At 45.9% G+C, this 27,567-nt stretch overlaps 1 protein-coding gene across 1 annotated transcript; it reads left to right on the top strand.

Annotated features, from left to right (window-relative positions):
- Positions 1-827: 827 nt before the first annotated feature.
- On the top strand, positions 828-27,039 carry LOC309533885 (complement factor H-related protein 2-like). The gene is made up of 5 exons (XM_082225586.1): positions 828-1,008; positions 15,570-15,629; positions 23,465-23,647; positions 24,481-24,681; positions 26,389-27,039. The coding sequence occupies exons 1-4, from the start codon at positions 831-833 to the stop codon at positions 24,675-24,677; spliced, it is 618 nt and encodes a 205-aa protein (XP_082081712.1). The 5' UTR covers positions 828-830; the 3' UTR covers positions 24,678-24,681; positions 26,389-27,039.
- The last annotated feature ends 528 nt before the right edge of the window (positions 27,040-27,567 follow it).

The following is a 27,567-nucleotide window of genomic DNA, read 5'->3' as shown; positions in this document are numbered from 1 at the left end:
GGTAAAAATGTCGATTTCTAGCATTATTGCTGATACTTCAACACTGGAAAAGCAGAAAAGGCTGGTAATACCCTCAAGGGAGAAGAATGTCCCGCTTTTCCTTAGAACGTCCCTATATTCATCAGAGAAATGTTGGAGGGTATGAAAGGTCCCTTCACTTCAGGAAGCAAGAAGTCTGCCATTATATTTATTTAGTACAGTCATACCTTGGTTTTCAAACAGCTTAGTTCTCAAGCGTTTTGGCTCCCGAACGCCGCAAACCAAGTAGTGACTGTTCCGGTTTGCAAACATTCTTTGGAAGCAGAATGTCTGACGGGGCTTCCACAGCTTCTGATTGGCTTTCTGCAGCCAATCAGAAGCCGTGCTTTGGTTTCCAAACATTTTGGAAGTTGAACAGACTTCTGGAACAGATCCTGCTTGACTTCCAAGGTATGACTGTACTAGGGGCTGCAGCCTCTGCTCATGAAGCCCACCCACCCGTTTTCTAATTGTCTTTCCCCCCAGACCCCTCAATCTGGCTCTCAGAACTCTTCCCAGGCGACACTCCTTTATGATCCTCACTTTATACCTCAAAAATTACTGCCTAGTTGGGATTTGTCCTCAAATCCTATGATGGTCTTGATAATCTGGAAGAAGGTAGAGGGGTGTTTGTGCATGCTCCCACAGACATGCAAATTAGCCTACTGTATAAATGTAAAAATTTTGTTGCTTCATCTGGTTTTGCCTTTGGGCCTGCCCACCTCCAGGTTATTTCCTCCAAATGCTACCTTTTACAATCCATTATTTTTGCAGCAGAAGCCTGATGAACTTTGCCGCGTGGCAACAAGTCAATGATTAATTCGATGGAACTAGACAAGGTGAAAGACCTTTCCAAGGACTGCCACCAGACCTATTTGCTAAAAAGTCCAAACTGGTCAGAGGTTTTGACAACTGCCTGGAATACGGACATGAACGGTCTGAGTTACGTTGTTCTGCTCCTCCTGTGGAGATGCTGTATTTTCCAGCAGTGTAAGTTATTCAAGTCAAAATAAGAATTCTTTCAGGCAGCAAAGGGATGGGATATTGGCTTTGGAGTAGGTCCCCTCCCCAAAGAGGTAATGTAGAAATTTTGTACATAATTAATAAATTAATAGCCACCCTTCCAAGAGAAATATAAAACTAAAACATGTCTGGTGGAAATGTTGGGATTTGCTACATCCCTTACCAGTTTAAAGTTTCTTTAAGATTTATGTTGCATCTCGTATCTACTGGCCAATGAATGCTTGTTTGTTGCTTAATGATGCTTAATCAACTTCTAATTTCAGTAGAATAAAGGCTGTGAATGCACTGGCATATGTTTTTATTCTTCCTTCACTAGGCTTAGACATGTTCAGATTTACCCATTAATTTCTCTCACCCTTTCCTAACTAAAGACTTCTGCTCGGTTGATTACTGTGGTGTTATTTTGTTTGGTGTTTTGAACATGTTGGATGGCATCAGAACCTGGCATAGACAGAGGTTTAGTGTGAGGTTCTTGGTTTTTTTACCCTTCTGTTCAAATCCAAAGTGACGGTGCAGTGGCAAGCACTGTGGAAGAGCCAGGATGACAGCAAACTCTTTGAGCTAAGGGGCGTGGGTCAGAAATTGTGCTGACTCAGAAGAAATCGCCTTGTGTAGACATGTATCAGTATCAGCTGAAGGAGCAGGTTCCATCAGTGTTTCTGCTTTGCAGCATTCCTCTATCCATTAAATAAGGGGGTGAGGGGGAGAGAGTTCATTTTAGCTATGATAAACCACATCCATTTTTTAAATCTTCCACTTGAAATCAGTTCTACCCCCCAGAGAGACATGCATATTTTTATTTTTTAAAAAAGAGTAACTAAAAACAATAGAATACAAACAGTATAACAGAAACTGCTTATAAAATTAGTGGCAAAAATATATATTTTAAAAATGTTATGTACTGAAGGTCTCACCCTGGGCCAGCAGGGGGATACTGTAGATAGTTATGCAAATAAGGGATCGAAAGTGACATTAAGTGATTGGATAGTTTTAGAAAATTGTTACAGTTACGTTGTACTGGAGCTCTATATAAGCAGGCTGACTGAACCCTTCAGTTCAGTTCTGTTCTGGCCTGTGAATAAACAAGAGCTGTTTGAAGAATTGCTGTGTCGTCTGATTTGTTCACCCACAACTTAACAAAAAACATCAGTGAGCCACTCTTAGATAATACTTTGATGAGTAAATGAGATGGACAGCTAACCTCCTTTCAGAAATGAACCTCAGCATCTGAGTGCTGCTACATAGAAGGCCTGTGTAGAATAAGGTTACCAGACGTCCCTGTTTCCTGGGGACAGTCCCCAGATTTACAAATCAGCCCCCTGACAAAACCCATCTATTTAGTAGGAAGTCGAAAAGTGTCCCCGGATTCACTGGGGAAAAAAATCTGGTAACTTCAGTGTAGAAGTCCCAGTTCTTCTTGTCTCACTGGGTGGAGAGACATCCAGTGAGGTCTACCTTGTTGCTCCCGCCACAATCCTGAAATACATTTGAAGAAGGTCTTGTAGCCAAGTGGCCAAAAGACCATCCTATGGCAAAGCTAGTTTTCTGAAACCCCAGCATAGTGGGCTTATTGGATTTTGGAGTATGCAGAAGATCCCAGATCCACTGTGCATGCCTGCAGAGGACCACAGCATTCATTTGCGCAGTTGTTTTCCAAGCCGGAATTTTGGTGCGGTGTTCATTTCCCCCGGTGCCATACATTGTTTTGAGAGGAAACAAATACTTCTACTACTTTATTATTTGTACCCTGCCCATCTGGCTGGGTTTTCCCAGCCACTCTGGGTGGCTCACAACAGAATATGAAAAAATACGATATAACATCAAACATTAAAAAATTCCCTAAACAGGACTGCCTTCAGATGCCTTCTAAAAGTCAGATAGTTGTTTATTTCCTTGACATCTGATGGGAGGGCATTCCACAGGGCAGGCGCCACTACCGTCACTTCTCACAGTGAGGGAACTGCCAGAAGGCCCTTGGCGCTGAACGATGGGGGTGGAGACGCTCCTTCAGGTATACAGGACCGAGGCCGTTTAGGGCTTGAAAGGTCAGCACTAGTGTTGATTTTCGTGGACGCGGAGAAAGCCTTTGACAATATTTCTTGGAGTTTTTTGAAAAAGAATCTCCATGGGATGGGGGTAGGCCAAGGATTTGAGAACGGTATGGGTGCGATATATTCTGAACAAAAAGCCAAGCTGATTGTAAATAATGTGATAACTGAGGAACTTAAGATAGAAAAAGGAACACGACAGGGGTGCCCAATTTCCCCATTGCTTTTTATTTCTGTTCTGGAGGTGTTGCTGAATATGATTAGAAATGACCAGCAGGTTAAAGGTGTACAGGTCGGAGCTAAACACTACAAGTTAAGGGCATTTGCAGATGACCTAGTATTGACTTTACAAGAGCCAAACACTAGTACGAAAAGGGTGTTGGAGATAATTCAACAATTTGGCCAGGTAGCTGGATTTAAACTGAATAAACAAAAAAACTAAAGTTTTAGGAAAAAATTTAACAGTCACGGAGAAGGAGGAATTTCAAGAAGAGACAGGTTTGACAGTGGTTAAGAAGGTGAAATACCTAGGGGTTTATTTGACATCAAAAAATTTGAACTTGTATAAGGACAACTATGAAAAATGTTGGTTAGAAATTAAAAAAGATCTAGAAATATGGTCAAATTTGAAATTGTCAATGTTAGGCCGAATTGCAGTTATCAAGATGAATGTATTGCCTAGAATGCTATTTTTGTTTCAAACTTTGCAGATTCTTGACAAGATGGACTGTTTCAAGAGGTGGCAGAAAGACATTGCGAAATTTGTCTGGCAGGGCAAAAAGCCCAGAATAAAATTTAAAGTACTTACAGATGCAAAAGAAAGAGGGGGATTTGCCCTGCCGGACTTAAAACTGTACTATGAAGCAGCAGCGTTTTGCTGGCTGAAAGAGTGGATGCTCCTCGAGAATACAGATATCTTGGATTTAGAATGTTTTAATAATACATTTGGTTGGCATGCATATTTATGGTATGATAAAATCAAAGTGCATAGGGCCTTTAAAAATCACATTGTTAGAAAAGCGTTGTTTAATGTTTGGATAAGATATAAAGACTTGTTGGAAAACAAAACCCCTAGATGGTTGTCACCCTTGGAGGCTAAGGCACTGAAGAAACTCAATATGGAGGCCGGATGGCCAAAGTATTGGGAAATTTTGGAACAAGATGGAGATAAATTGAAATTACAGAGTCATGAGAAAATGAAACCTAAAGTACGAGATTGGCTCCATTATTACCAAATAATGGAGGTTTATAAACAAGACAGGAAAATTGGCTTCCAGGTGGAAAAATCAAAATTAGAGACTGAACTGTTAGAACCCAATACTAAGAATTTGTCAAGAATGTATAATTTGCTGCTGAAATGGAATACACAAGATGAAACAGTTAAATCAGCCATGATTAAGTGGGCACAGGACATTGGCCATAACATTATGTTTGCTGACTGGGAAAGGTTGTGGAACACCGGCATTAAATTCACGGCATGTAATGCCTTAAAGGAAAATATTATGAAAATGATTTACAGGTGGTACATGACCCCAGTCAAGCTAGCAAAAATTTACCATTTGCCTGATAATAAATGTTGGAAATGTAAAGAAACTGAAGGTACTTTCTACCATCTTTGGTGGACATGCCCGAAGATTAAGGCTTTCTGGGAAATGATATATAATGAAATGAAAAAGGTACTTAAATGTACTTTCCCTAAGAAACCAGAGGCCTTTCTCTTGGGCATTGTCGGCCAATTGGTGTCAAAGAAAGATAGAACTTTCTTTATGTATGCTACAACAGCAGCAAGAACACTTATCGCAAAGTATTGGAAGACACAAGATCTACCCACCCTGGAAGAATGGCAGATGAAAGTGATGGACTATATGACATTGGCCGAGATGACTGGCAGAATCCGTGACCAGGGAAAAGAGACGGCGGAAGAAGAATGGAAGAAATTTAAAATCTACCTTAAGGACTACTATAAACTTGATGAATGTTAGAATGTCGAGGTTTTGAGAAAGAAAGGGTTACAGCGATATAAGATTAGACTGAAGGAAAGATTAAGAGGACAGAGGTTTGACAGAAATATTTAGAAGTTGCTAAAAAATTTAGGACATTGGGATGCAGAAAGGGGAGGTATGGGGGAGTCTGAGAAACGAGGTTTATGAAAAAAAGGTTATGAAATTATACGTGTTTGTATGTCTTTTTATATGTTTGTATTGTTTTAAAAAAATTTGTAAAACCAATAATTTTTTTTAATATATATAAAAAATGAAAGGTCAGCACTAACACTTTGAATTGTGCTCGGAAACGTACTGGGGGCCAATGTAGGTCTTTCAGAATCGGTATTATATGGTCTCGGTGGCCACTCCCAGTCACCAGTCTAGCTGCCACATTCTGGATTAGTTGCAGTTTCCAAGTCACGTTCAAAGGTAGCCCCACATAGAGCGCATTGCAGTAGTCCAAGCGGGAGATAACCAGAGCATGCACCGCTCTGGTGAGACAGTCTGGAAACAAAGAGCTTTTCCGCCCCTACTTCTGAGGATGGGTCGCCTGAGTGTCCTTTTTTGTTTTTTCATAGAATCATAGAATCATAGAGTTGGAAGAGACCACAAGGGCCATCGAGTCCAACCCCTTGCCAAGCAGGAAACACCATCAGAGTACTCCTGACATATGGTTGTCAAGCCTCTGCTTAAAGACCTCCAAAGTAGGAGACTCCACCACACTCCTTGGCAGCAAATTCCACTGTCGAACAGCTCTTACTGTCAGGAAGTTCTTCCTAATGTTTAGGTGGAATCTTCTTTCTTGTAGTTTGGATCCATTGCTCCGTGTCCGCTTCTCTGGAGCAGCAGAAAACAACCTTTCTCCCTCCTCTATGTGACATCCTTTTATATATTTGAACATGGCTATCATATCACCCCTTAACCTCCTCTTCTCCAGGCTAAACATGCCCAGCTCCCTTAGCCGTTCCTCATAAGGCATCGTTTCCAGGCCTTTGACCATTTTGGTTGCCCTCCTCTGGACACGTTCCAGTTTGTCAGTGTCCTTCTTGAACTGTGGTGCCCAGAACTGGACACAGTACTCCAGGTGAGGTCTGACCAGAGCAGAATACAGTGGCACTATTACTTCCCTTGATCTAGATGCTATACTCCTATTGATGCATCCCAGAATTGCATTGGCTTTTTTAGCTGCCGCGTCACACTGTTGGCTCATGTCAAGTTTGTGGTCAACCAAGACTCCTAGATCCTTTTCACATGTACTGCTCTCAAGCCAGGTGTCCCCCATCTTGTATTTGTGCCTCTCATTTTTTTTGCCCAAGTGCAATACTTTACATTTCTCCCTGTTAAAATTCATCTTGTTTGTTTTGGCCCAGTTCTCTAATTTGTCAAGGTCGTTTTGAAGTGTGATCCTGTCCTCTGGGGTGTTAGCCACCCCTCCCAGTTTGGTGTCATCTGCAAATTTGATCAGGATGCCCTTGAGTCCATCATCCAAGTCGTTTGAATGATTACAAATTTTGTGAACTCAGCCACCTGATTTGCAGCACATCCGAGGCAGATTTTAGGGGGGGAGGGGCGAGACCAGTTCAGTCACATTGGGCACAGAGCCTCAGGGAATGCCACAACTATTATTTAGAATGGGGGGCCCCTCTGAATTTTAGCATCGCACAAGGCACAGCTGAAATGTGAGACCCCCAAGTTCTGCTGCTGAACTTACTAAGCAGCTGTGCTTCTTGTGGAAGATATTCATTGACATGCTGCACTCATAATTTTTTTAAAAAAATAAATAAATAAATGATGTGCTGCTTGTCCTCCATTTAAAACTTTAGCAATTGATAAGACCAGGTTGCTGAATGAAATGCTTGAACCAAATGGACAAGAGACTTCTGCACTATGAGCCAAGTTGTTGTTGGATCACTGTTTGTTCCCTTGTATATATAAAAGTAGCTATAGGGGACGCGGGTGGCGCTGTGGGTAAAACCTCAGCGCCTAGGACTTGCTGATCGCATGGTCGGCGGTTCGAATCCCCGTGGCGGGGTGAGCTCCAGTCGTTCGGTCCCAGCTCCTGCCCACCTAGCAGTCCGAAAGCGCCCTTAAGTGCAAGTAGATAAATAGGTACTGCTTTATAGCGGGAAGGTAAACAGCGTTTCCATGTGCTGCTCTGGTGCCGGTCACCGGAGCAGCTTCGTCACGCTGGCCACGTGACCCGGAAGTGTCTGCGGACAGCGCTGGCTCCCGGCCTCTAGAGTGAGATGAGCGCACAACCCTAGAGTCTGTCAAGACTGTCCCGTACGGGCAGGGGTACCTTTACCTTTTATAGGTGGCTTTGGAGTATAATATCCCTACTTCCCTTTTCCTTTCCACCAGAAATACAGTCATACCTCGGGTTGAATACGCTTCGCGTTGAGCGTGTTCGAGTTGCACTCCGCGGCAACCCAGAAGTAACGGAGCGTGTTACTTCCGGGTTTCGCCGCTTGCGCAGACGCTCAAAATGACGTCACGTGCATGCGCAGAAGCGGCAAAAAGCGATGCGCGTGTGTGCAGACGTGCCGTCGCTAGTTATGTTTACCTCTAGATGCGAACGGGGCTCCGGAACGGATCCCGTTTGTATCTAGAGGTACCACTGTAGCAGATTTAGTTCTTGATGAAAAGCACATCTTTCTCAACACGACAGAATGTGAGTTGGATATTATATTGTTTTTTGGATGAAGAGGGATAAAGCGTGTTCACATCAAAAGAGAGCACGTGTTGCGGTTGGGGCCGAACAAAACCCCCCCATGTTAGTGACCAGGCCATAGATGGACAGAGGCCTGGGAACAGATTGGAGGATGTTGTTACTGGGGCAATTTGGATGTTGCCAATTTAAGGGGTGGGATCAATGGCTTTATAAGCAGGGTCCACAGCTTTCTCTTTCTCTTTTGCTGTGGACACCGGATCTATCCTTAGCACCGGAGCAGATCAGCGAGAGCTTTGGTTGTATAAATCTCGATTTTCCTTTTCTTTCTCTTTCCTCCTTATTACTGTATCTCTAAACCTTCCCCGTTAAATTAATTTATTCTTAATTTTATTTTATCGTCCCTTTCCTTTTCCTCGTGGCCCTTGGGCCGCCGGTAAGGGGGGGGTGCAGGGCTTCCCGGTCCCGGCTGGCTCACGGCCCGCTCTCGGCCGAGCCGTTGGCCTGGGCTGGGGGGGGATTTAACCCTTAAGTGCCCCGACTGGGTCCAGCAAGGTTGGGCCTAAAATTTCGGTGCCTCCCTCACCCAAAAAGGTTCTCCTACAGTTCAGGGGGCCCGCTGTGGCGGCTGCCGCTACGCGCGGCCTGTGACCGGCGGCGGCGCAGGGGAGCTCCATCCCGCGGCTGGGTTCGGCCCGGCTGCGGCCCTGGGCCGGCCTCTGGTCGGGGCCTGTGGGGCCTCTGCCGCCTTTCTACTCCGGGGCCTGCGGGTGCCGATACGGCGCGCGGCCCCGACCCGGGGCCTGCAGCTTCCCGCAGTCCGCCGTGGCTGCCGCCGCTGCGTGGCCTGAGTTCGGCGGCGACGCGGAGGAGCCTCGGCTAGGCCGAGACCCGGCTGCGGCTCGTCCCTCCACCCCCGCCGTCCCGGTTCTTACCTTCGGGCCCGACCGGGCCTGCCGCACTGCGCCGCTTCCCCCTTGGCGGCGCGGGGGGTCATCCGCGGCCCGCTGCGGCCTGGTTTGGGCCTGCGCGATCTCGGCCGCCTTCCTCTGCCCCGGGGGGGGCCTTTAGGTGCCAATTCGCCTCCCCGGCTCTCACCTCAGGCCCGGCCGGGCCTGCCGCTTCACGCCGCCTTTATTGGTGACGCAGGAGATCGTTGGTGGGCCTCTGCGGCCTGTGTCGGGCCTGCGCGGCCTGTGCTGCCTTCCTGGGGTTCGGGGGCGCCGGAGGGGGCCGGGTGGGGCGATAGAGCCTTGAGGCTCTGAATAAGTGAGCTCTGGTTTCCTGCCTCTGGCTTCGGAGGTTCCAGAGGTCTTCCAATTTTGTGAGCAGGATTGGCAGTAGCGCCATCTTGTCCCTTCCTTTTCTTCCTGACTCAACAGTGGCCTCGGGTGGCCAGACAGGGTAATTGCAGGGTCTGCCTGTAACTATTGAGTCACTCCACAGTGGCCTCTGGTGGCTGTTTGGGTATTGCAGGGAGCTGATTTTTCCTGCTATTGTTGCTTCCTGGTGATCCCTGTCACTTTTGTTATTTGCCTAGGCCTTTGGATACGCCGGGGGGCGTCTGGTTATTCCCGTATTCACCGGTTAATTTACTTATTTCTTGATTATTGTTAATTTAATTATCAATAATTTATTATTGTTATTATTTCTAATTTAGTATTATCACGATTGTTTTAATTTCAGTTTAATTTTAATTAATTTGTCTCAGATTTTAACCCCCCCTTCTTTTTATTTTAATTAATTTCTGTTTAAGCTTGTAGCAGGAATGGCTCCAAAGAAGGCGACAAGGAAGTCTGGTCCTGCTCTTACTGCAAAGCGGCCCATAAAAGGCCCATCGCAGGCCCTGCGTTCCCCGCAACCTGCCCAGTCTCTACGGCGCATTCAGTCTATGGTCAACAGCCTGGCGGGTGACCCAGCGGCCTTGGCAAGGGTGGAGTCTGAGATGGATGGTCTGCTCCGCCGCTCCTCTACCCCGTCGTCATCCTCTGCAATATTGAGTCCTACCTTAGGCGCCTCCTCCCCGGCGGCGTCATCTAGCGAAGACGAGGGTGGAACATCGTTAGCCGGGGGGTTGCCGCCTGATGGTCAAACACCACGCACCCCGATTTTACCTGCGTCGCAGGTTACTGTGGCAAGGGGTCGTGGCCGTTCCAGGCGGGGGGCCAGCAGGAGGGCACCAGCACGGGACCGCACGAGGGGTTCGCCTTCGCGGTCGTCGGTGGCAGGGATTCAGGCGCCGGGTCTTTCACACTCAATTTCTTGTCAGTCGATCCCAGGTTCGGTGCAGCAGGCTGATTTATCGGAATCTTCAGTGGAGGATAGCCTTCCCCTACCTCCAAGGCCATCCTCTGGAGGGCTCCGTCGCCGCAAGAGAAGCTCCAAGAAGCGCGCCAAGAGGAGACGTAGAGGCACCTCGTCTTCTTCTTCAGGTACTTCCTCACAGAGTTCGAGTAGTGACGAGGAAGCGTCGCTTAAGCTCTATTGGGGTTTTGGGGAGACCTCTGGGCTCCCAAAATGGGTTTGGGAGCGGAGGGCCAACTCCCATAGGGCCAAGTATGGGGCGATTCAGGATTGTCTTGACGGAGCATTGGTGCCTGATGTAAAGGTCTCCACCAATTCGGCCAGGGACATTATCCCCGGGGCCCACCTGTCTGCCAAATTGCGGTCCAGGATCCTGGATGGCCGCTATGTCGATATTTTCTCCCTTGCCCCCCCCGCTCGAAGGTCAGGAGCCCTTAGACAAGGGTCTGCCGGTATCTAGGAAGCGGACGGTCGTGTCAAAAGCAGATAGGACTTTCGAAAGGTGGTTAGATAGCTTCCAGGTTTTTGCTGGAGTTGTGTCCGCAGCTTATCCTAGGAGATCCCTGCATCTGTGGGTCTATCTCTCCATTGTCCGCTCGGCCTTTACGATGGCCGGTGAGACTGCTGCGCTGGCCTACGATCAGAACTTCAGACGGAGGGCAGCCAAGATCCCCACAGCCCGCTGGGATCGGAAAGATTTGGACGTCTGGACCACTTATGTGGCCCCCCGTATTGATAAAAAGCTGCCCGATCCGCAGAAGTTCAGGCCCGCCCTGGCGAGGTCGGGCCGCAAGCAGTGCTGCTGGGATTTTAATAAGGGTGCTTGCTCAAGGCAGCCTTGTAAATACACACACGTGTGCGACAGGTGCTTGGGGAACCATCCTGCATCCACGTGTGCAGGGGGCCGCCGGCCCTTTCGGAAAGGGGGGGGCCCTCAGCAGCCTCCAAAAGCAGCCGCCCAGGCCCCTGCTGCCGGAGCAGGAAAGTAGTGTTTTATCCTCCTTAGCTTATACCCCAATAAGGTTGCAACCGTTGTTATCATTGTTAGAATCCTACCCTGACTCCAAAGCGGCGTCCTATTTGCGCGAGGGCTTTTCCGCAGGTTTCAGAATCCCGATAGTCTCCACCCCAGTAGCCAGGAACCCAGCAAATCAGAAGTCGATCAGGGACATGCCAGAGGTGGCACGCAAGAAAATTGAAAAAGAATTGACTTTACGTCGCATGGCCGGTCCTTTTGCCGCCCCTCCTTTTCCCAATTTCCACATTTCACCTTTGGGTATAGTTCCCAAAAAAGCTCCGGGGGAATTCCGCCTAATTCATAACCTCTCTCATCCTACAGGCACGTCAGTAAATGACGTGATTCCCCCGGAGCTTTGTTCTGTGAGATATGCTTCTCTTGATCACGCGATCAGGATGATTCGGAAATTTGGGACGGGCGCTTTGCTGGCAAAATGCGACATTGAATCGGCTTTTCGGCTGCTTCCAATTCATCCTGACGATTTTTGGTTGCTGGGATTTCAGTTCGAAGGTGGATTCTATTTTGATAAAGCTATGCCCATGGGCTGCTCGGTTGCATGTGCGGCTTTTGAGTGTTTCAGTTCATTTTTAGAGTGGGCCTTGCGTGAAAGGACCGGACTGGGCGGAGTCACGCATTATCTTGATGATTTTTTGGTCGCCTCGGCTGGAAATACGGGGGACTGTGTGGTGTTATTGCGGGCCTTTGCTTCCTTAACGGAAGATTTGGGCGTCCCTTTAGCGGCCGGTAAGACCGAGGGTCCTTCTACAAAGTTGACTTATTTGGGTATCTTGTTAGATACTGTAGCACAAACTTCTAGCTTACCTCCGGAGAAGATAATCAATTTGAAAAGGGTTATTAAGGATCTTCTGCCCTTAAAAAAGGTCACCCTACGTCAGCTCCAGTCGTTGTTGGGCCACCTAAATTTTGCATGTAGGGTGGTCTCCCCCGGACGACCATTTTGCTCCCGATTGGCAAAACTTACCTCAGGGTTGCGAGCCCCGCATCACAGGGTTCGACTTCCTAGCCAGGTACGGGCTGACCTCGATATTTGGTTGGAGTTTCTGGAGGACTTCAACGGAGTGTCCTTGTGGCAGGACACCTTGAACCTCCACAACGACTTCCAGGTACATTCTGACGCTGCGGGGTCTTTGGGGTTTGGCTTGTATTGGGACGGTAGGTGGTGCGCTGAGCGCTGGCCGCCCGCTTGGCAGGGGCAGGCAATTACTAGGGACCTAACGTTTCTTGAGTTTTTTCCCATTGTGGTGGCAGTGCACTTGTGGGTAGAGCACTTTAGGGATCATCGGGTTTGTTTCTGGACTGATAACCAGGCGGTGGTGAATGTACTGGCCAAGCAGTCTTCACGCTCACCTAGGGTATCGGCCCTCCTGCGGGCCTTTGTGCTGCACTGCTTGCGTTTTAATATCGTGTTTTCTGCTCGTTTTGTTCCGGGAATTTCTAACGAAATTGCTGATGCTCTGTCCCGTTTTCAGATGCGGCGATTCAGGTCCCTGGTGCCAGTGGCTCGAGACCGTCCGGAAATTTTCCCGGATCATCTCTGGAACCTTGGCAGAACTTAGTTTTACAGGGAGTAGCTGCATCTGTGGCACCCTCTACTTTGAGGTCCTATGAGAAGGCCTGGGCTGATTTCTTGTTATTTAATGGGCAATCTATTGGGGAAATTACCACCTCCCATTCCACCTCTCAGGTGCTCCGTTATCTGGCGCATTTATTCCAGATCCGTCGGGCGGCTAGGACCCTTCGTCTGCACTCAGCAGCAATTTCCTTTTTTAACAAGGCGTATTTTAACAAGGACCCATGTCAGAAGTTTGTAGTCCGTAGGGCATTGGAGGGTTGGGGGCGTCTCACTCCTTCCAGATCCATTCCCAGACGCCCCATTACGTTTGAACTCCTAGCGAAAATACGCTCCAAACTCCGGAGCATCTGTTGGTCCAAATTCGAGGCTCGGCTATTTTCAGCAGCTTTTTCATTAGCCTTCTTTGGGGCTTTAAGAGTCGGTGAGGTGGTTCTTGAGCCTAAGCAGGACGGAGGCTCAAGGGGTTTGCTGATACAGGACGTTAGTGTGTCGGCGCGTGACTTGCAGGTTAATGTCAGGAATTCAAAGACAGACCAATTAGGCAGGGGCGCCATTATTACACTCCCTGCAACTGGTGAAAGTGGCCCTTGCCCAGTAAAAGACCTGACCAAGTACCTAGCCTTGCGCCCCGGCGGCGAAGGGCCCCTTTTCGTTCACGAAAATGGCCGCCCGCTGGTGAGACACCAGTTTACCAGTGTGTTGCGAAAAGCTGTTGCAGCTTGCGGCCTGCCGGCTCAGGAGTTTGCCCCTCACTCCTTTAGGATCGGAGCTGCCACAACCGCTGCCCACTGGGGTTTGTCGGTAAAAAGGATTAAGGACTTGGGCCGATGGAGATCGGACGCATTCAAGGGCTATGTGCGGAAATAATTGTTGTTGTACTTACATGTGTGTGTTTTAACCCTAGGTCAGGCCGCTATCCATATCTGGGTAGTAGGGCACAGTATTGTGCACTGGGCTGCGGACAGAGCTCGCCAGTCCGGACTGGGTGAAGGCCTGGGATTCCCGCAGCACGTACATGTGTCCTGGATCTCCAGAAGGGGGATGCTGTGGGGAGAATTTTTACCTCTCATGCGAAGGCGTGTCCTCCAGCTTGGCCCCCCTTCAGCGATTGTGGTGCAGCTCGGGGAGAATGACGTGGCTTCCTCTTCCTGCTACGGGCTGCGTGCGGCCATTTTACAGGACTTGGGGGAGCTGGCGGCACTGGTGCCGACCTCCAAGTTAATTTGGTCACAGCTTCTTCAACGCCGCATTTGGCGAGGTAGCCCTTGCCCTGCTGCCACCGAACGTGCAAGGAAGCGGATTAATTCTGCAGCGAGTAAGCTGGTGGTGAATCTGGGTGGGTTTGTTATACCGCACCCTCTGATCTCATTCAAGGCGATTGAATTTTATAGGGATGACGGGGTTCATCTCTCGCCAGTGGGGAATGATGCGTGGTTGGACGCTTTGGCGTCCAGGTTGAGGGTGTGGCTTGAATTATGAGTGGTTGGCGGCGAGCGTAAGGGCTCGATGGCGGTTAGGCATTGGTTTAAATTGATTGGTGGAGGGGTATGGATAGGCTGGGCCTGCCCCTCCAATGCTGCTGCTGACGGGTATTCCGTTAAAGGAATTCTGAAGCTTACCATCCCCTTCGTCCAAACCCTGACGGCAGGGTGCGGGCCGCGTAAGCTTCAAGGAGCAAGCGCGGAGTAGCTGAGGGCCTGTGACGCAGCTCCGGCTGACTCTGTCCCTTGTTCCTCCGGGACTGGCTAGGGAGTCAGTACTGTCCCCCATGGCGGGGGGAGACAGATAGTCATAAACCAATGCCTAAGCAACCACTCTCAATTTGTATTTAAATAAAGTTGTGGCCAAAAAATTATGCCAAAAACCTTAAACAAAAATATATGTGTGATGTGTGAGTTATTGGGAAAGGGGGGTTTTGGTGGACCTCAACACGCAAAGCGTGTTCACATCAAAAGAGAGCACGTGTTGCGGTTGGGGCCGAACAAAACCCCCCCATGTTAGTGACCAGGCCATAGATGGACAGAGGCCTGGGAACAGATTGGAGGATGTTGTTACTGGGGCAATTTGGATGTTGCCAATTTAAGGGGTGGGATCAATGGCTTTATAAGCAGGGTCCACAGCTTTCTCTTTCTCTTTTGCTGTGGACACCGGATCTCCCGCCCGCCCTCCCTTGCTTGGGCTTGCGCCTTGACCTTGCTCTGCCTGTCATGGGGTCGTCCGCCTTGGTGCGGGGGCCCAGTAGGAATTTACCATTTGGCTGATTAGTGCGTGCCTTTTGGGTTTTGCCTACTGCTTAGCAAATCGTCACAACTTGTAAGGTTGGCGGTTAGGCATTGGTTTAAATTGATTGGTGGAGGGGTATGGATAGGCTGGGCCTGCCCCTCCAATGCTGCTGCTGACGGGTATTCCGTTAAAGGAATTCTGAAGCTTACCATCCCCTTCGTCCAAACCCTGACGGCAGGGTGCGGGCCGCGTAAGCTTCAAGGAGCAAGCGCGGAGTAGCTGAGGGCCTGTGACGCAGCTCCGGCTGACTCTGTCCCTTGTTCCTCCGGGACTGGCTAGGGAGTCAGTACTGTCCCCCATGGCGGGGGGAGACAGATAGTCATAAACCAATGCCTAAGCAACCACTCTCAATTTGTATTTAAATAAAGTTGTGGCCAAAAAATTATGCCAAAAACCTTAAACAAAAATATATGTGTGATGTGTGAGTTATTGGGAAAGGGGGGTTTTGGTGGACCTCAACACGCAAATATTTCAACCTCCTGATAAATGACAGAGCGTACCAATTCAGAACTGAATACTTTACTACTGGCATTACTGCAGAATTAATCTGAGTTCCTCCATCAACAAAAGGTGGTCAAGTCCACAGCTTGCTACCTTCTTTTTCACATTCCATTTCTTTCTCTTTCAGATGCAGTATTTCAGGGACAAGTTCCTTACGAACACCTTGTGGAGCCCTTGACTGATTCTGGTAAGCTGGAGAAGGGCACCAATCCAAACGTCTGTTAGGGCCCTAATCTTTTCAGCGTAGAATCTGCATTGTTGGTTGTCACCAGGGTTAAGGAAGTGAAGTGATATTGTAATGTGTATGGGTTGCTCGTGTGTAAGTTGCCGCCTCTCCAGGCTTTGTTGCCTTGCTAAACCTTTCAGTCTGGGCAGCCCTTCACTTCGTGGCTGGCTCAGTCGCTAGCAGAATCCGTCAGTGGGCGTTTCTTAAATCTTTTCCAACATAAAAGTTCTTTGACACCCAGTCTCCTCCTACTCTCTCTGCGTGGAAGTCTTCTGCGCAGGGTGGGCGTGGGTAGCGGAGGACCCGTGCTCTCCCCGCTGGTGTCCAGTGAAGAGTCCTGGAGCCCTCTCACCGATTCCCCCATCAGCCCCTCTATATCCCTGGTGTTGCACTGAATTGCTTACCCATCTGCGGAGCTGCCTCTCTCCCTGCTGGGCCCTTCTCCAGCATCATTTGAGAGCCTTCCCTCCGCCTCTAGCTCCGATGTCAGTTCCCTGACAGATATGTACCTAGAAAATGTCTCCTATGGCCCCAAGCTCAAGACATCACAAGCAGTGCTCTCACCAATTTTTTCATTTACTGTACAGTGGTACCTCGGGTTAAGTACGTAATTCGTTCTGGAGGTCTGTTCTTAACCTGAAACTGTTCTTAACCTGAAGCACCACTTTAGCTAATGGGGTCTCCTGCTGCCACTGCACCGCGCTGCACAATTTCTGTTCTCATCCTGAAGTAAGGTTCTTAACCCGAAGTAATATTTCTGGGTTAGCAGAGTCTGTAACCTGAAGCGTATGTAACCTGAAGCATATGTAACCTGAGGTACCACTGTATTTGGAGCTGCCACACTGACGTGCTGTCAGGCGTCAGGAAATCCGATCCCTCACGGTAGACTTCCAGGAATAGATAGACAAGGAAAGCTCTTACCAATGTCTTTTATTCAACCATAGCTGTCAACTTTCAGATTTGAAAATAAGGGATCAGCAGCCTCGAAAATAAGGGATTAGCAGCCTCACCTGTCTCAGGGACAGTCTACGGGATATCTAACAATCCGGGATAGCAGTGGGAAGCAGCGGGAAACGGCGCTGGAATAAGGGAATTTCCCGCAAAAAAAGGGAAGCTTGACAGCTATGTATTCAATATTCACAGAGAGAGGCTTAGAAATTCAGCCTCTTGGAGTAATGGTGTTGCTCTGAGTGAAACCCCACCCCCTCCGTCTCTCCCATTATACATCATCCCTACGGTGGCTGATCTGTGCCTTCTGCCTCTGAACTCTCTGCTCTCCTACTTTCAATGCCTGCCGGGTTCGGGGGGGGGGGCTGGCATGCTTTCTAATGACACTGAGTCTGTCAGCTGTCTCTCCCCTGGTGCTGCTTCTTCCTGCTCCTGTCCCATTATTTCCTAGCTTTTCCCCTCTTCAGCCTCTGAGATATGACCTCCCGCAAACCACTGCTGTAAATCTATCCAGTCTTCCTCTTCTCTGGAAGGTTCAGGAGGAGGGGGAAGAGGTCTTCACCATTCCTCCTCCGATGTCCAGTCCCTGACATGTGCACATCAAATGTTAATATATTTGCTTACTTAGAAAAGAGCAGGGCTAAATAAATATGAAGAGCCAGAGTCAAGCACCAGTGGTATTCTATGCTCCTCTTTGCAAAAGCAAATCATAATCAAGTATCCTAATTGTGATTTCAGTTCTCTGAATGATGGTCCAAAACATAGCATCATTCACAGACAGCCAGTGTGGTGTAGTGGTTAAGAGCAGTAGACTTGTAATCTGGGGAACCTGGTTCGTATCTCTGCTCCTCCACATGCAGCTGCTGGGTGACCTTGGGCTAGTCACACTTCTCTGAAGTCTCTCAGCCCCACTCACCTCACAGAGTGTTTGTTGTGGGGTTGGAAGGGAAAGGAGAATGTTAGCCGCTTTGAGACACCTTTGGGTAGTGATAAAGCGGGATATCAAATCCAAACTCCTCCTCCTCCTCCTCCTCCTCCTCCTCCTTCTCCTCCTCCTCCTCCTCCTCCTCTTCTTCTTCTTCTTCTTCACACACAGGAAGGACATAGCAGGCTGGGGGGAAGCCCTTAGTTTGCAGAAGTATATATTTTTTAAAACACTTCAGGAAATAAAATCCAAAAATAGCTTTAACAAGTACTGGGCATGTTCAGCGACCATGGAATGCATGCTCAGTGTTGGGGAATGGGAAGTGGAAAACCAGATAGGAGAAGCCATGGACTGGAGTATCCTGAGTAGGTGCATCAGGATGAAGGTTCCACTTGTAGTAATACTACGAACTTAATTTGTCTAAATGGATGCTTAGGGCAAAAAAGTGGGGCAGGACAATTCTTCCAGACAGTACAAAATATCTCTTTGGAGCTGTTCTAGAAAATTATGTGTTGGAAGAAACACACCGCCAATGAAAAAGTTTATTGATGATAAAAATGGCAATGGTGATGTGCCTTTTACAAGTCATGTATCTTCACAGGCACTGAGCATTCTTTTTCTTTTTTTAATAGAAGAAAGTGTACTGTTTTCCCCAAAATAGCTTTAGGATGTGACTATTAATAATGTGAACATTAATTTGTCACCAATCATTTAAATGTTTGGTAGTGGTAGGTACTTCTTTTTAAAAAATGTTTTTATTTTATTTTGACAAAGTAATAACCATAAATAAATAAGAATAAAAAAATGTGCACCCCACCACCGAGACCATTCCAGAGTAACTATCCAACCTCCCAAAATTTCAACACCTCTTGCGATGGTTTGACCCCTTTCTGTTTTATTTCCCCCCCAAAAGATATTTATTAAAATTTTAAAAATATTACAATAAAAAATAAAAAATAAAAAGAAACAAAATACAAAATACAACATAAAAACAGTTAAAAAACAAATAATTTTCCATAACATATCTTCCTTACGCTTATTTCCCCAGACCTCCTCATACCTCCCTTCTTTGTATTCCACTTCAATTTGTTAGTTCAGCAAATCCTTACCATTAAGCTTTTACCCATTTATAAACCTTTTTTTGCTATAAGGAGCTGATGATCTGAGCCACAGTCAGCTCCAGGTCTTGTTTTTGCTGACTGTATAGAGCTTCTCCATCTTTGGCTGCAGAGAATATAATCAATCTGATTTCGATGTTGCCCATCTGGGGATGTCCATGTGTAGAGTCGTCTCTTGTGTTGTTGGAAAAGCGTGTTTGTGATGACCAGCTTGTTCTCTTGACAGAACTCTATTAGCCTTTGCCCTGCTTCGTTTTGATCTCCAAGGCCAAACTTGCCAGTTGTTCCTTTTATCTCTTGATTCCCTACTTTAGCATTCCAATCCCCTATAATGAGCAGAACATCCTTCTTTGGTGTCACTTCGATAAGGTTTTGTAAGTCTTCATAGAACTGGTCAATTTCAGTTTCTTCAGCACCAGTAGTTGGTGCATAAACTTGGATTACTGTGATGTTAAAAGGTCTGCCTTGGATTCGTATCGAGATCATTCTATCATTTTTGAGACTGCATCCCAGTACAGCTTTCGCCACTCTTTTGTTGACTATGAGGGCCACTCCATTTCTCTTACGGGTTTCTTGCCCACAGTAGTAGATATGGTAGTCATCCGAACTGAATTCGCCCATTCCCGTCCATTTTAGCTCACTGATGCCCAGGATGTCAATATTTATTCTTGCCATCTCATTTTTGACCACATCCAACTTACCCAGGTTCATGGTTCTTACATTCCAGGTTCCTATGCAATATTTTTCTTTACAGCATTGGACTTTCCTTTCGCTTCCATGCATATCCACAACTGAGCGTCCTTTCGGCTTTGGCCCAGCCGCTTCATCAGCTCTGGATCTACTTGTACTTGTCCTCCGCTCTTCCCCAGTAGCATGTTGGACACCTTCCGACCTGAGGGGCTCATCTTCCAGTGTCATAACTTTTATATGCCTGTTGTCTTTGTCCATGGAGTTTTCATGGCAGGGATACTGGAGTGGCTTGCCGATTCCTACTCCAGGTGGATCACGTTTGGTCAAAACTCTCCACTATGACCTGTTCATCTTGGGTGCCCTGCTCGGCGTAGTTCATAGCTTCTCTGAGTTCTTCAAGCCCCTTCGCCACGGCAAGGCAGTGATCCATGAAGGGGTAGCAAAATTCAAGCTTAAACTGAAGAAAGTAGGAAAAACCACTGGACAGGTAAGATACAATCTAAACCAAATCCCTTATGAATACACAGTGGAAGTGAGGAACAGGTTTAAGGATTTAGATTTGCTGGACAGAGTGCCTGAAGAACTATGGATGGAGGCTCGCAACATTATACAGGAGGCAGCAACTAAAACCATCCCAATGAAAAAGAAATGCAAGAAAGCAAAGTGGCTGTCCAACGAGGCCTTACAAATAGCGGGGGAGAGAAGGCAAGCAAAATGCGAGGGAGATAGTGAAAGATACAGGAAATTGAATGCAGATTTCCAAAGAACAGCAAGGAGAGACAAGAAGGCCTTCTTAAACGAGCAATGCAAAGAAATAGAGGAAAGCAACAGAATGGGAAGAACCAGAGATCTGTTCAAGAAAATCGGAAATATGAAAGGAACATTTCGTACAAAGATTACCATAATAAAGGACAAAAGTGGTAAAGATCTAACTGAAGCAGAAGACATCAAGAAGAGGTGGCAAGAATACACAGAGGAATTATACCAGAAAGATATGGATGTCTCGTACACCCCAGGTAGTGTGGTTGCTGACCTTGAGCCAGACATCCTGGAGAGTGAAGTCAAATGGGCCTTAGAAAGCACTGCAAATAACAAGGCCAGTGGAAGTGATGGTATTCCAGCTGAACTGTTTAAAATTTTAAAAGATGATGCTGTTAAGGTGCTACACTCAATATGCCAGCAAGTTTGGAAAACTCAGCAGTGGCCAGAGGATTGGAGAAGATCAGTCTACATTCCAATCCCAAAGAAAGGCAGTGCCAAAGAATGCTCCAACTACCGCACAATTTCACTCATTTCACATGCTAGCAAGGTTATGCTTAAAATTCTACAAGGAAGGCTCAAGCAGTATGTGGACCGAGAACTCCCAGAAGTGCAAGCTGGATTTAGAAGAGGCAGAGGAACCAGAGACCAAATTGCAAACATGCGCTGGATTATGGAGAAAGCTAGAGAGTTCCAGAAAGACATCTACTTCTGCTTCATTGACTATGCAAAAGCCTTTGACTGTGTTGACCACAGCAAACTATGGCAAGTTCTTAAAGAAATGGGAGTGCCTGATCACCTCATCTGTCTCCTGCGAAATCTCTATGTGGGACAAGAAGCTACAGTTAGAACTGGATATGGAACAACTGATTGGTTCCAAATTGGGAAAGGAGTACGGCAAGGCTGTATATTGTCTCCCTGCTTATTTAACTTATATGCAGAATTCATCATGCGAAAGGCTGGGCTGGATGAATCCCAAGCCGGAATTAAGATTGCCGGAAGAAATATCAACAACCTCAGATATGCAGATGACACAACCTTGATGGCAGAAAGTGAAGAGGAATTAAAGAACCTTTTAATGAGGGTGAAAGAGGAGAGCGCAAAATATGGTCTGAAGCTCAACATCAAAAAAACGAAGATCATGGCCACTGGGCCCATCACCTCCTGGCAAATAGATGGGGAAGAAATGGAGGCAGTGAGAGATTTTACTTTCTTGGGCTCCATGATCAGTGCAGATGGTGACAGCAGTCACGAAATTAAAAGACGCCTGCTCCTTGGGAGAAAGGCGATGGCAAGCCTAGACAACATCTTAAAAAGCAGAGACATCACCTTGCCAACAAAGGTCCGTATAGTAAAAGCCATGGTTTTCCCAGTAGTGATGTATGGAAGTGAGAGCTGGACCATAAAGAAGGCTGATCGCCGAAGAATTGATGCTTTTGAATTATGGTGCTGGAGGAGACTCTTGAGAGTCCCATGGACTGCAAGAAGATCAAACCTCTCCATTCTGAAGGAAATCAGCCCTGAGTGCTCACTGGAAGGACAGATCGTGAAGCTGAGGCTCCAATACTTTGGCCACCTCATGAGAAGAGAGGACTCCCTGGAAAAGACCCTGATGTTGGGAAAGATGGAGGGCACAAGGAGAAGGGGACGACAGAGAATGAGATGGTTGGATGGTGTTCTTGAAGCCACTAGCATGAGTTTGATCAAACTGCGGGAGGCAGTGGAGGACAGAAGTGCCTGGCGTGCTCTGGTCCATGGGGTCACGAAGAGTCGGACACGACTAAACGACTAAACAACAACAACAACAACAAACCTTTTTTTTCGTATCTCCTAAAGCATTACAGCTGGAAACCCCTTAGTTTCTATCCAACATCCTTCTAACATTCATTAATTTTACAATATTTCTGTAAATAGTCTTTAAATTTCTTCCAGTCTTCTTTCACCAACTCTTCTCCCTGGTCTCGGATTCTGCCAGTCATTTCTGCCAATTGCATGTAGTCGATCCCCCTTTCCGTTTTAACAGTACCAATTCTACAAACACCCTCCATATCTCCTCAGAATCATTTCTCTTGCATGGCACCGGACGTTCGGTCTTTATCAGATAATTTCTAGGAACAATCTATTGTTATTGTTGCACACCACCCCAATCTCCAGGGTTCGGTCTCCTCAGAATGAGGGACAGCAGAGACTGTGGTTTATTTATACAGACATACAACCTGAGTCTACGATGGAAGGGTTCACAGTAGTAACACCTCAAGAGGGTTTTGCTTCTCCCATAGCCTTAGATTTCAATTGAAATCAGGCATGGTTCTGTCTCCCAACTGCCAAGCCTGCAGCCTGCTGGCTTCTAGCTTCTAGCTCATATAACTCAATCCTGCACTCTGGCATTTATCTTTCTAACTCCTTTCTTTGCTACCTTAATACCATACTTAGAAGGCTATCACCTCACCAAGAATCTAGCCTGGCTGTTCCAGGAATTGAATCCATGCTGGATCCAGGCATTAGAATGGGGCTCAGCCATACAGCCTTACCCCCACCCAAACTATTCTTTTTATGTACTGAAGTTCTCACTCACCAGCAGGGGGATACTGTAGATAGTTTTCACTCAGGTCCACATATGCAAATAAGGGATTGAAAGTGACGTTCAGTGATTGGATAGTTACGGAAAGTGGTTACTGTTGCGTTGTAGTGGAGCTCTATATAAGCAGGCTGGCTGAACCCTTCAGTTCAGTTCTGTTCTGGCCTGTGAATAAACAAGAGCTGTTTGAAGAATCACTGTGTCGTCTGATATGTTCACCCACAACTGAACAATTCTTATCATCTTTCATAGCACCAATGAGTGTGAGAGAAAGGGAGTCAACATTCATCAGGCAAATTGTAAAGAAAGTACAGATCGCAGTACCAATCTGAATCCTCCACATAGCTCCAATTATTTTTTTCATTAAAATGAAGCAGCAGGAGACCTATTGACAGATCTCCTCTAATGCCTTAGATGCTAAGACTGAACCTGGGATCTTTCAATGCATGTGCCTTACCACTGACCAATGGCCTTTCTCCAGAGACATGTGCCAACAAAAAAGAGTATTGTGGCATCTTGTGGATTCATAACAAGATAGATGTTTGGGGGGAGATGCATGACGGCAGGTAAGATGCTAACTGATGATGTATCTACTCTAGAACCCAATCAAAGAGTTTATAGGAAGAAGCCTTACATCATTTTGTTTCATTTTAAATTAAGATGAATTCCCCATTCTGTTTGCTTTGCCTTTCTAGGTGTACAGTGTATTAGTATCTGCAGTCTGGCATTTACCATAGTGTCATCTGCTATAACAACTTCTTCAATATTTTCGTTGTAGAGTCCCCAATAAATTGTGGTCCTCCGCCTAATGTTGATAATGCAATGAGCCTGGCCTCCCAAAGACGAGAATTTGTACATGGTTCAGTTGTTTTTTATCAGTGCTACAGAATGTACGAAATGGAAGGCACTCCACGTGCAAGATGTTTACATGGTCAATGGGTTGGCGTGCCCAGTTGCCTTCGTAAGTATAAAATTGATCATCGTTCATTCTTGTTCTATTAACAAGCCTAGACTCATTATAATGGATTTGGCAGTGTGGCAGAGATACACAGCATCCTCTGGCTAGCCCTCCCAATGTCAGACGCAGAGGGAAAGAGTGGACCTCTCTTCTGCAATGTGTGGATGTAACCTAAAAGCTACAGCAAGTGGCAGATAGTACATTTTAACTTGATGCCACTGACCAGCTCGTTCAAGTGAGTTCTGCATTGCACTCAAAGCTATTCCTACCCAGCCCAGTTTAAAAAGAATTCATCTATATACATGATTACCGTATTTTTTGCTCTATAAGACGCACCTTTTCCCTCCTAAAAAGTAAGGGGAAATGTGTATGCGTCTTATGGAGCGAATGCATGCTGCACAGCTATCCCAGAAGCCAGAACAGCGAGAGGGATCGCTGCTCTCCCTCTCATTGTTCTAGCTTCTGGCTTAGCCCCTCAGTCGCTCCCCCCACTTCCCGGAAAAGCCCCCAAGAGCTGTGTTCCCCTTAAAGAGCCGTGCGGAGCATGTGTGTGGCTCTTTGGGGCTTTTCCCCGAGGAGGGAGAAGGGCAGCCCGTCACTGACAGGCTGCCCTTCTCCCTCCTCGGGGAAAAGCCTGCAAGCGGCACACGTTCCACGCGGCTCTTGAAAGGGAGCGCTGAGCAGAGCCTGGGATGTATACAGGCTCTGCTCAGCACTCCCTTTAAATAATTTTTTTTCTTGCATTCTCCCTCAAAAAACTAGGTGTGTCTTTTGGTCAGGTGCGTCTTATGGGGCGAAAAATGCGGTATTTTTTTTCTTTCTGTGTTTTTCTTCAGAAACTTGTCGAGCAGATGATGCTGACATGGAACGTAACAATATCAAACTGAGGTGGATAACGAAATCCACATCCATGAGAGCGTCTGACTACTGGATGCTGTTTGAGTGCAAATCAGGATTTCAAAAGGATCCATCATCACCACCTTTTATGAAACAATGTGTAGCTGGGCCATGGGTATATCCAAGATGTATCTAAATCAGTAAGTCTTTCCATGGCAGCAGAGAAATCATACCACACGTATTTTAATATCAGTACTATCACCAACTAGCAGCAACATTGCTAACCGTTTCTTTTTTCTTTTTAATTAATTTGTATTAGTTTTCCAGTTTTTAACAAATCAATGCAAATTATTTAAATTTAATACATTTTTTTAAAAAAATAATTACGGTAGGTTTCCGGCTCCTGTTACAAACATATGTCCATTTGCTTCCTGATGATGGCACTTCATTCGTCTTCTTTAATCACCTTCTCATCTTTTTAATTGTTTTAATCTGTTTTCATAGCTGGCCTTCTTGTTTCCTTACAAGCAGCAGCTTTGTTGTTTCCCAAACACGTAAGAGTCCATTTCACGTGTGTAATCCATCCATCACTCTGTTCCCAGACCTGGTGTTTAAGAGACAGTTTATTGCCATCGTCCTTTGTCCATTCACATTCCACTCCTTTGAAAACATTCCTTCCATTGTTCAAGGATTTGCTGGGCTATAAATAACTCCCCAACAAGATGCCTGCTCCGCCATTAAAACTCTGGGGATTATTTTCCTCAGTCCACAGTTAAAAAGCAAAGTCACACAAATAAACTCCTGTCAGTTATAATTAGCAGTCCTTCATCTCTTCAGATTACTCTCTTTTCCACTCATGGTCCAGCCCAAATATAGTTTGAATTTAGTCCGTTCAGCCTTGGTCGAAAGGGGAGGGTATAGAAAAACATTGTAAAATCCTTAGTTCATCATAAATCAGTAACTCCCCTTTCTTCCTCAGTGTCAAACAAAATGATTGCGCATGATTCATTCATTTTGCAGGGGAAGTCAAGAAAGAAAAAGACCATTTGGGAACCCTATATGGTTTCCATTATAACCGTTTCATTGCCACTGCTATTACTAATAGTATTTCTAGTGCTTGATTAGATGGCCATCTGCGATCCCAAGCTATCCTGCATTTATTTACATTTCTTTTGTTTGCTACTTATGCTGAGTATTTTAAATTATTGTGGTGATTCCTGAATGCACGTGATGAGGGGTAGCACAGAAATAATATAAATAACTAAAATAAAAATATTGACCGGGCCAGATGCTGGCTATATGGAAAGTCTCGGGCAGGGGTCACCAACCTGTTTGGACCGGTGGACACATTTTGAACATTGAGGGAGTGCTGCGGGCGCTAGTCACAAAATGGCTGCTATGGGGGGGGCATGACGTAACACAAAGTAAGAGAGAGTAGTCTGGGCAAGACTAGAAAAAGTTATACAGCTGTTGATAGAACAAAATTCCCATTTCCCCAATACCGATTCTAAATGAAAGCCAGGCTGCCATCCCATATGCGCTTACCCTGCATTAAAACCCATAAAACAGGAAGAATACAGTGGTACCTCGGGTAAGTACTTAATTCTTTCTGGAGGTCCGTTTTTAACCTGAAACTGTTCTTAACCTGAAGCACCACTTTAGCTAATGGGGCCTCCTGCTGCTGCTGCGACGCCAGAGCACGATTTCTGTTCTCATCCTGAAGCAAAGTTCTTAACCCGAGGACTTATTTCTGGGTTAGTGGAGTCTGTAACCTGAAGCGTATGTAACCTAAGGTACCACTGTATTACTTTTGACTGGAAATGTATAACTAGAACTATCAGCTTCAGTGAACAGTAGAGCAACCAAGATGGACTAAAATGTAACTTTTTGATGACTCTCATTGACAGTCTGATGAGACCTCAACGTCCTGGAAAACATCAGAGCATCAACATAATGAAGATGATGATGAAGAAACAATGGTGTCTTGGCAAATGTGGAATCATAACATTATTGAAAATGGAATGTGCTGGAATGTTTTCCAAGTGACCTGAGTAAAGAAGTGCTGGAAAAGCAGGAGTCCTAGTTGTGCTTTTCTCCCAGATAAACATAGTCTAGGTCTTAATGTGGGTTAAGCAATGTAAGTAATGAAACAAAAATATGTATGGGGAATTCCACTCTGCTACTCCTAGTTCCTTTCAATTAGCTGAAGAGTACCTGGTCTTGGCCCACAGCGATGACTGGGTAACTATGATTTTTATTCAAAAGTGCTAAGTGTGCTAGGAAATTCAGAAATTAGGATATGCCAGGGAACTTAGAAATTCTGCCTCATGATTTGATGAGCTGGAGGCCAAATCTTCATTTAGCATCAGAAATGACAACCTGTGATCGCTTTGTCAATGCAAGTATAATGCTATACTTATGCAATCTTAAAAAATATATATTTTATAAAAGTGTGATATTACATTGCTTTGTTGCTTTATTTTCTTCAAATTTTATGAAGACAATAATGCTCCTTAAATGAAGCATTTCACACCAATAAATCGATTGATTTGCTTCAATTACAATTTTGAGTCTGTGGTCTTTTATCACTGATTATTTATTTTTACTTTGTAAAATTTCTATGCTGCTTGACTGTAATGACAAACAAATCTCAAAGCGGCTTATGAAATGAATAAAACAGTGAGCTTATCAGTAAAAACAGGTAAAACAGCTGTTTAAAACATTAAAAAACCAATTAAAACCAATGATAAATTAAATACAGATTAAAACAATGTCAACATTCTACACATCTGGGCAGCCTTTTTGAAACAAGGATGTTTATTATTATTATTGTTATTATTATTATTAAATTTATTTATTTGATTTTTAAAATCAAAATTTTACAGAGATATATCAAACATAAATCATGAAAACAAAATTCCAAGGAATCTCCTGGACTTGCATCCTCCCCTGTGTGGGTTTTATTATTAATCAGTTCCTCCCGCATCTTTTATGATAATCCAAACCCTTTACTTCTTCCATTATGTCCAGAACCAACTTTAAACTACAAGTGCTATTCCAATCCTACTAACGATTTTAACTGTTGA

Source organism: Podarcis vaucheri (genome assembly GCF_965113315.1).
Source record: "Podarcis vaucheri genome assembly, chromosome: 6".
NCBI lineage: Eukaryota > Metazoa > Chordata > Lepidosauria > Squamata > Lacertidae > Podarcis > Podarcis vaucheri.
The sequence above is the reverse complement of the archived record's forward strand: the minus strand, read 5'-3'. Positions and strand labels throughout refer to the sequence as shown.

Coding starts and splice junctions, on each gene's coding strand:
- LOC309533885 (XM_082225586.1), top strand. CDS start 831: ATGATTAATTCGATGGAACTAGACAAGGTGAAAGACCTTTCCAAGGAC. Junction 1,009..15,569: donor ATGCTGTATTTTCCAGCAGT/GTAAGTTATTCA, acceptor TTTCTCTTTCAG/ATGCAGTATTTCAGGGACAA. Junction 23,648..24,480: donor TGGCGTGCCCAGTTGCCTTC/GTAAGTATAAAA, acceptor GTTTTTCTTCAG/AAACTTGTCGAGCAGATGAT.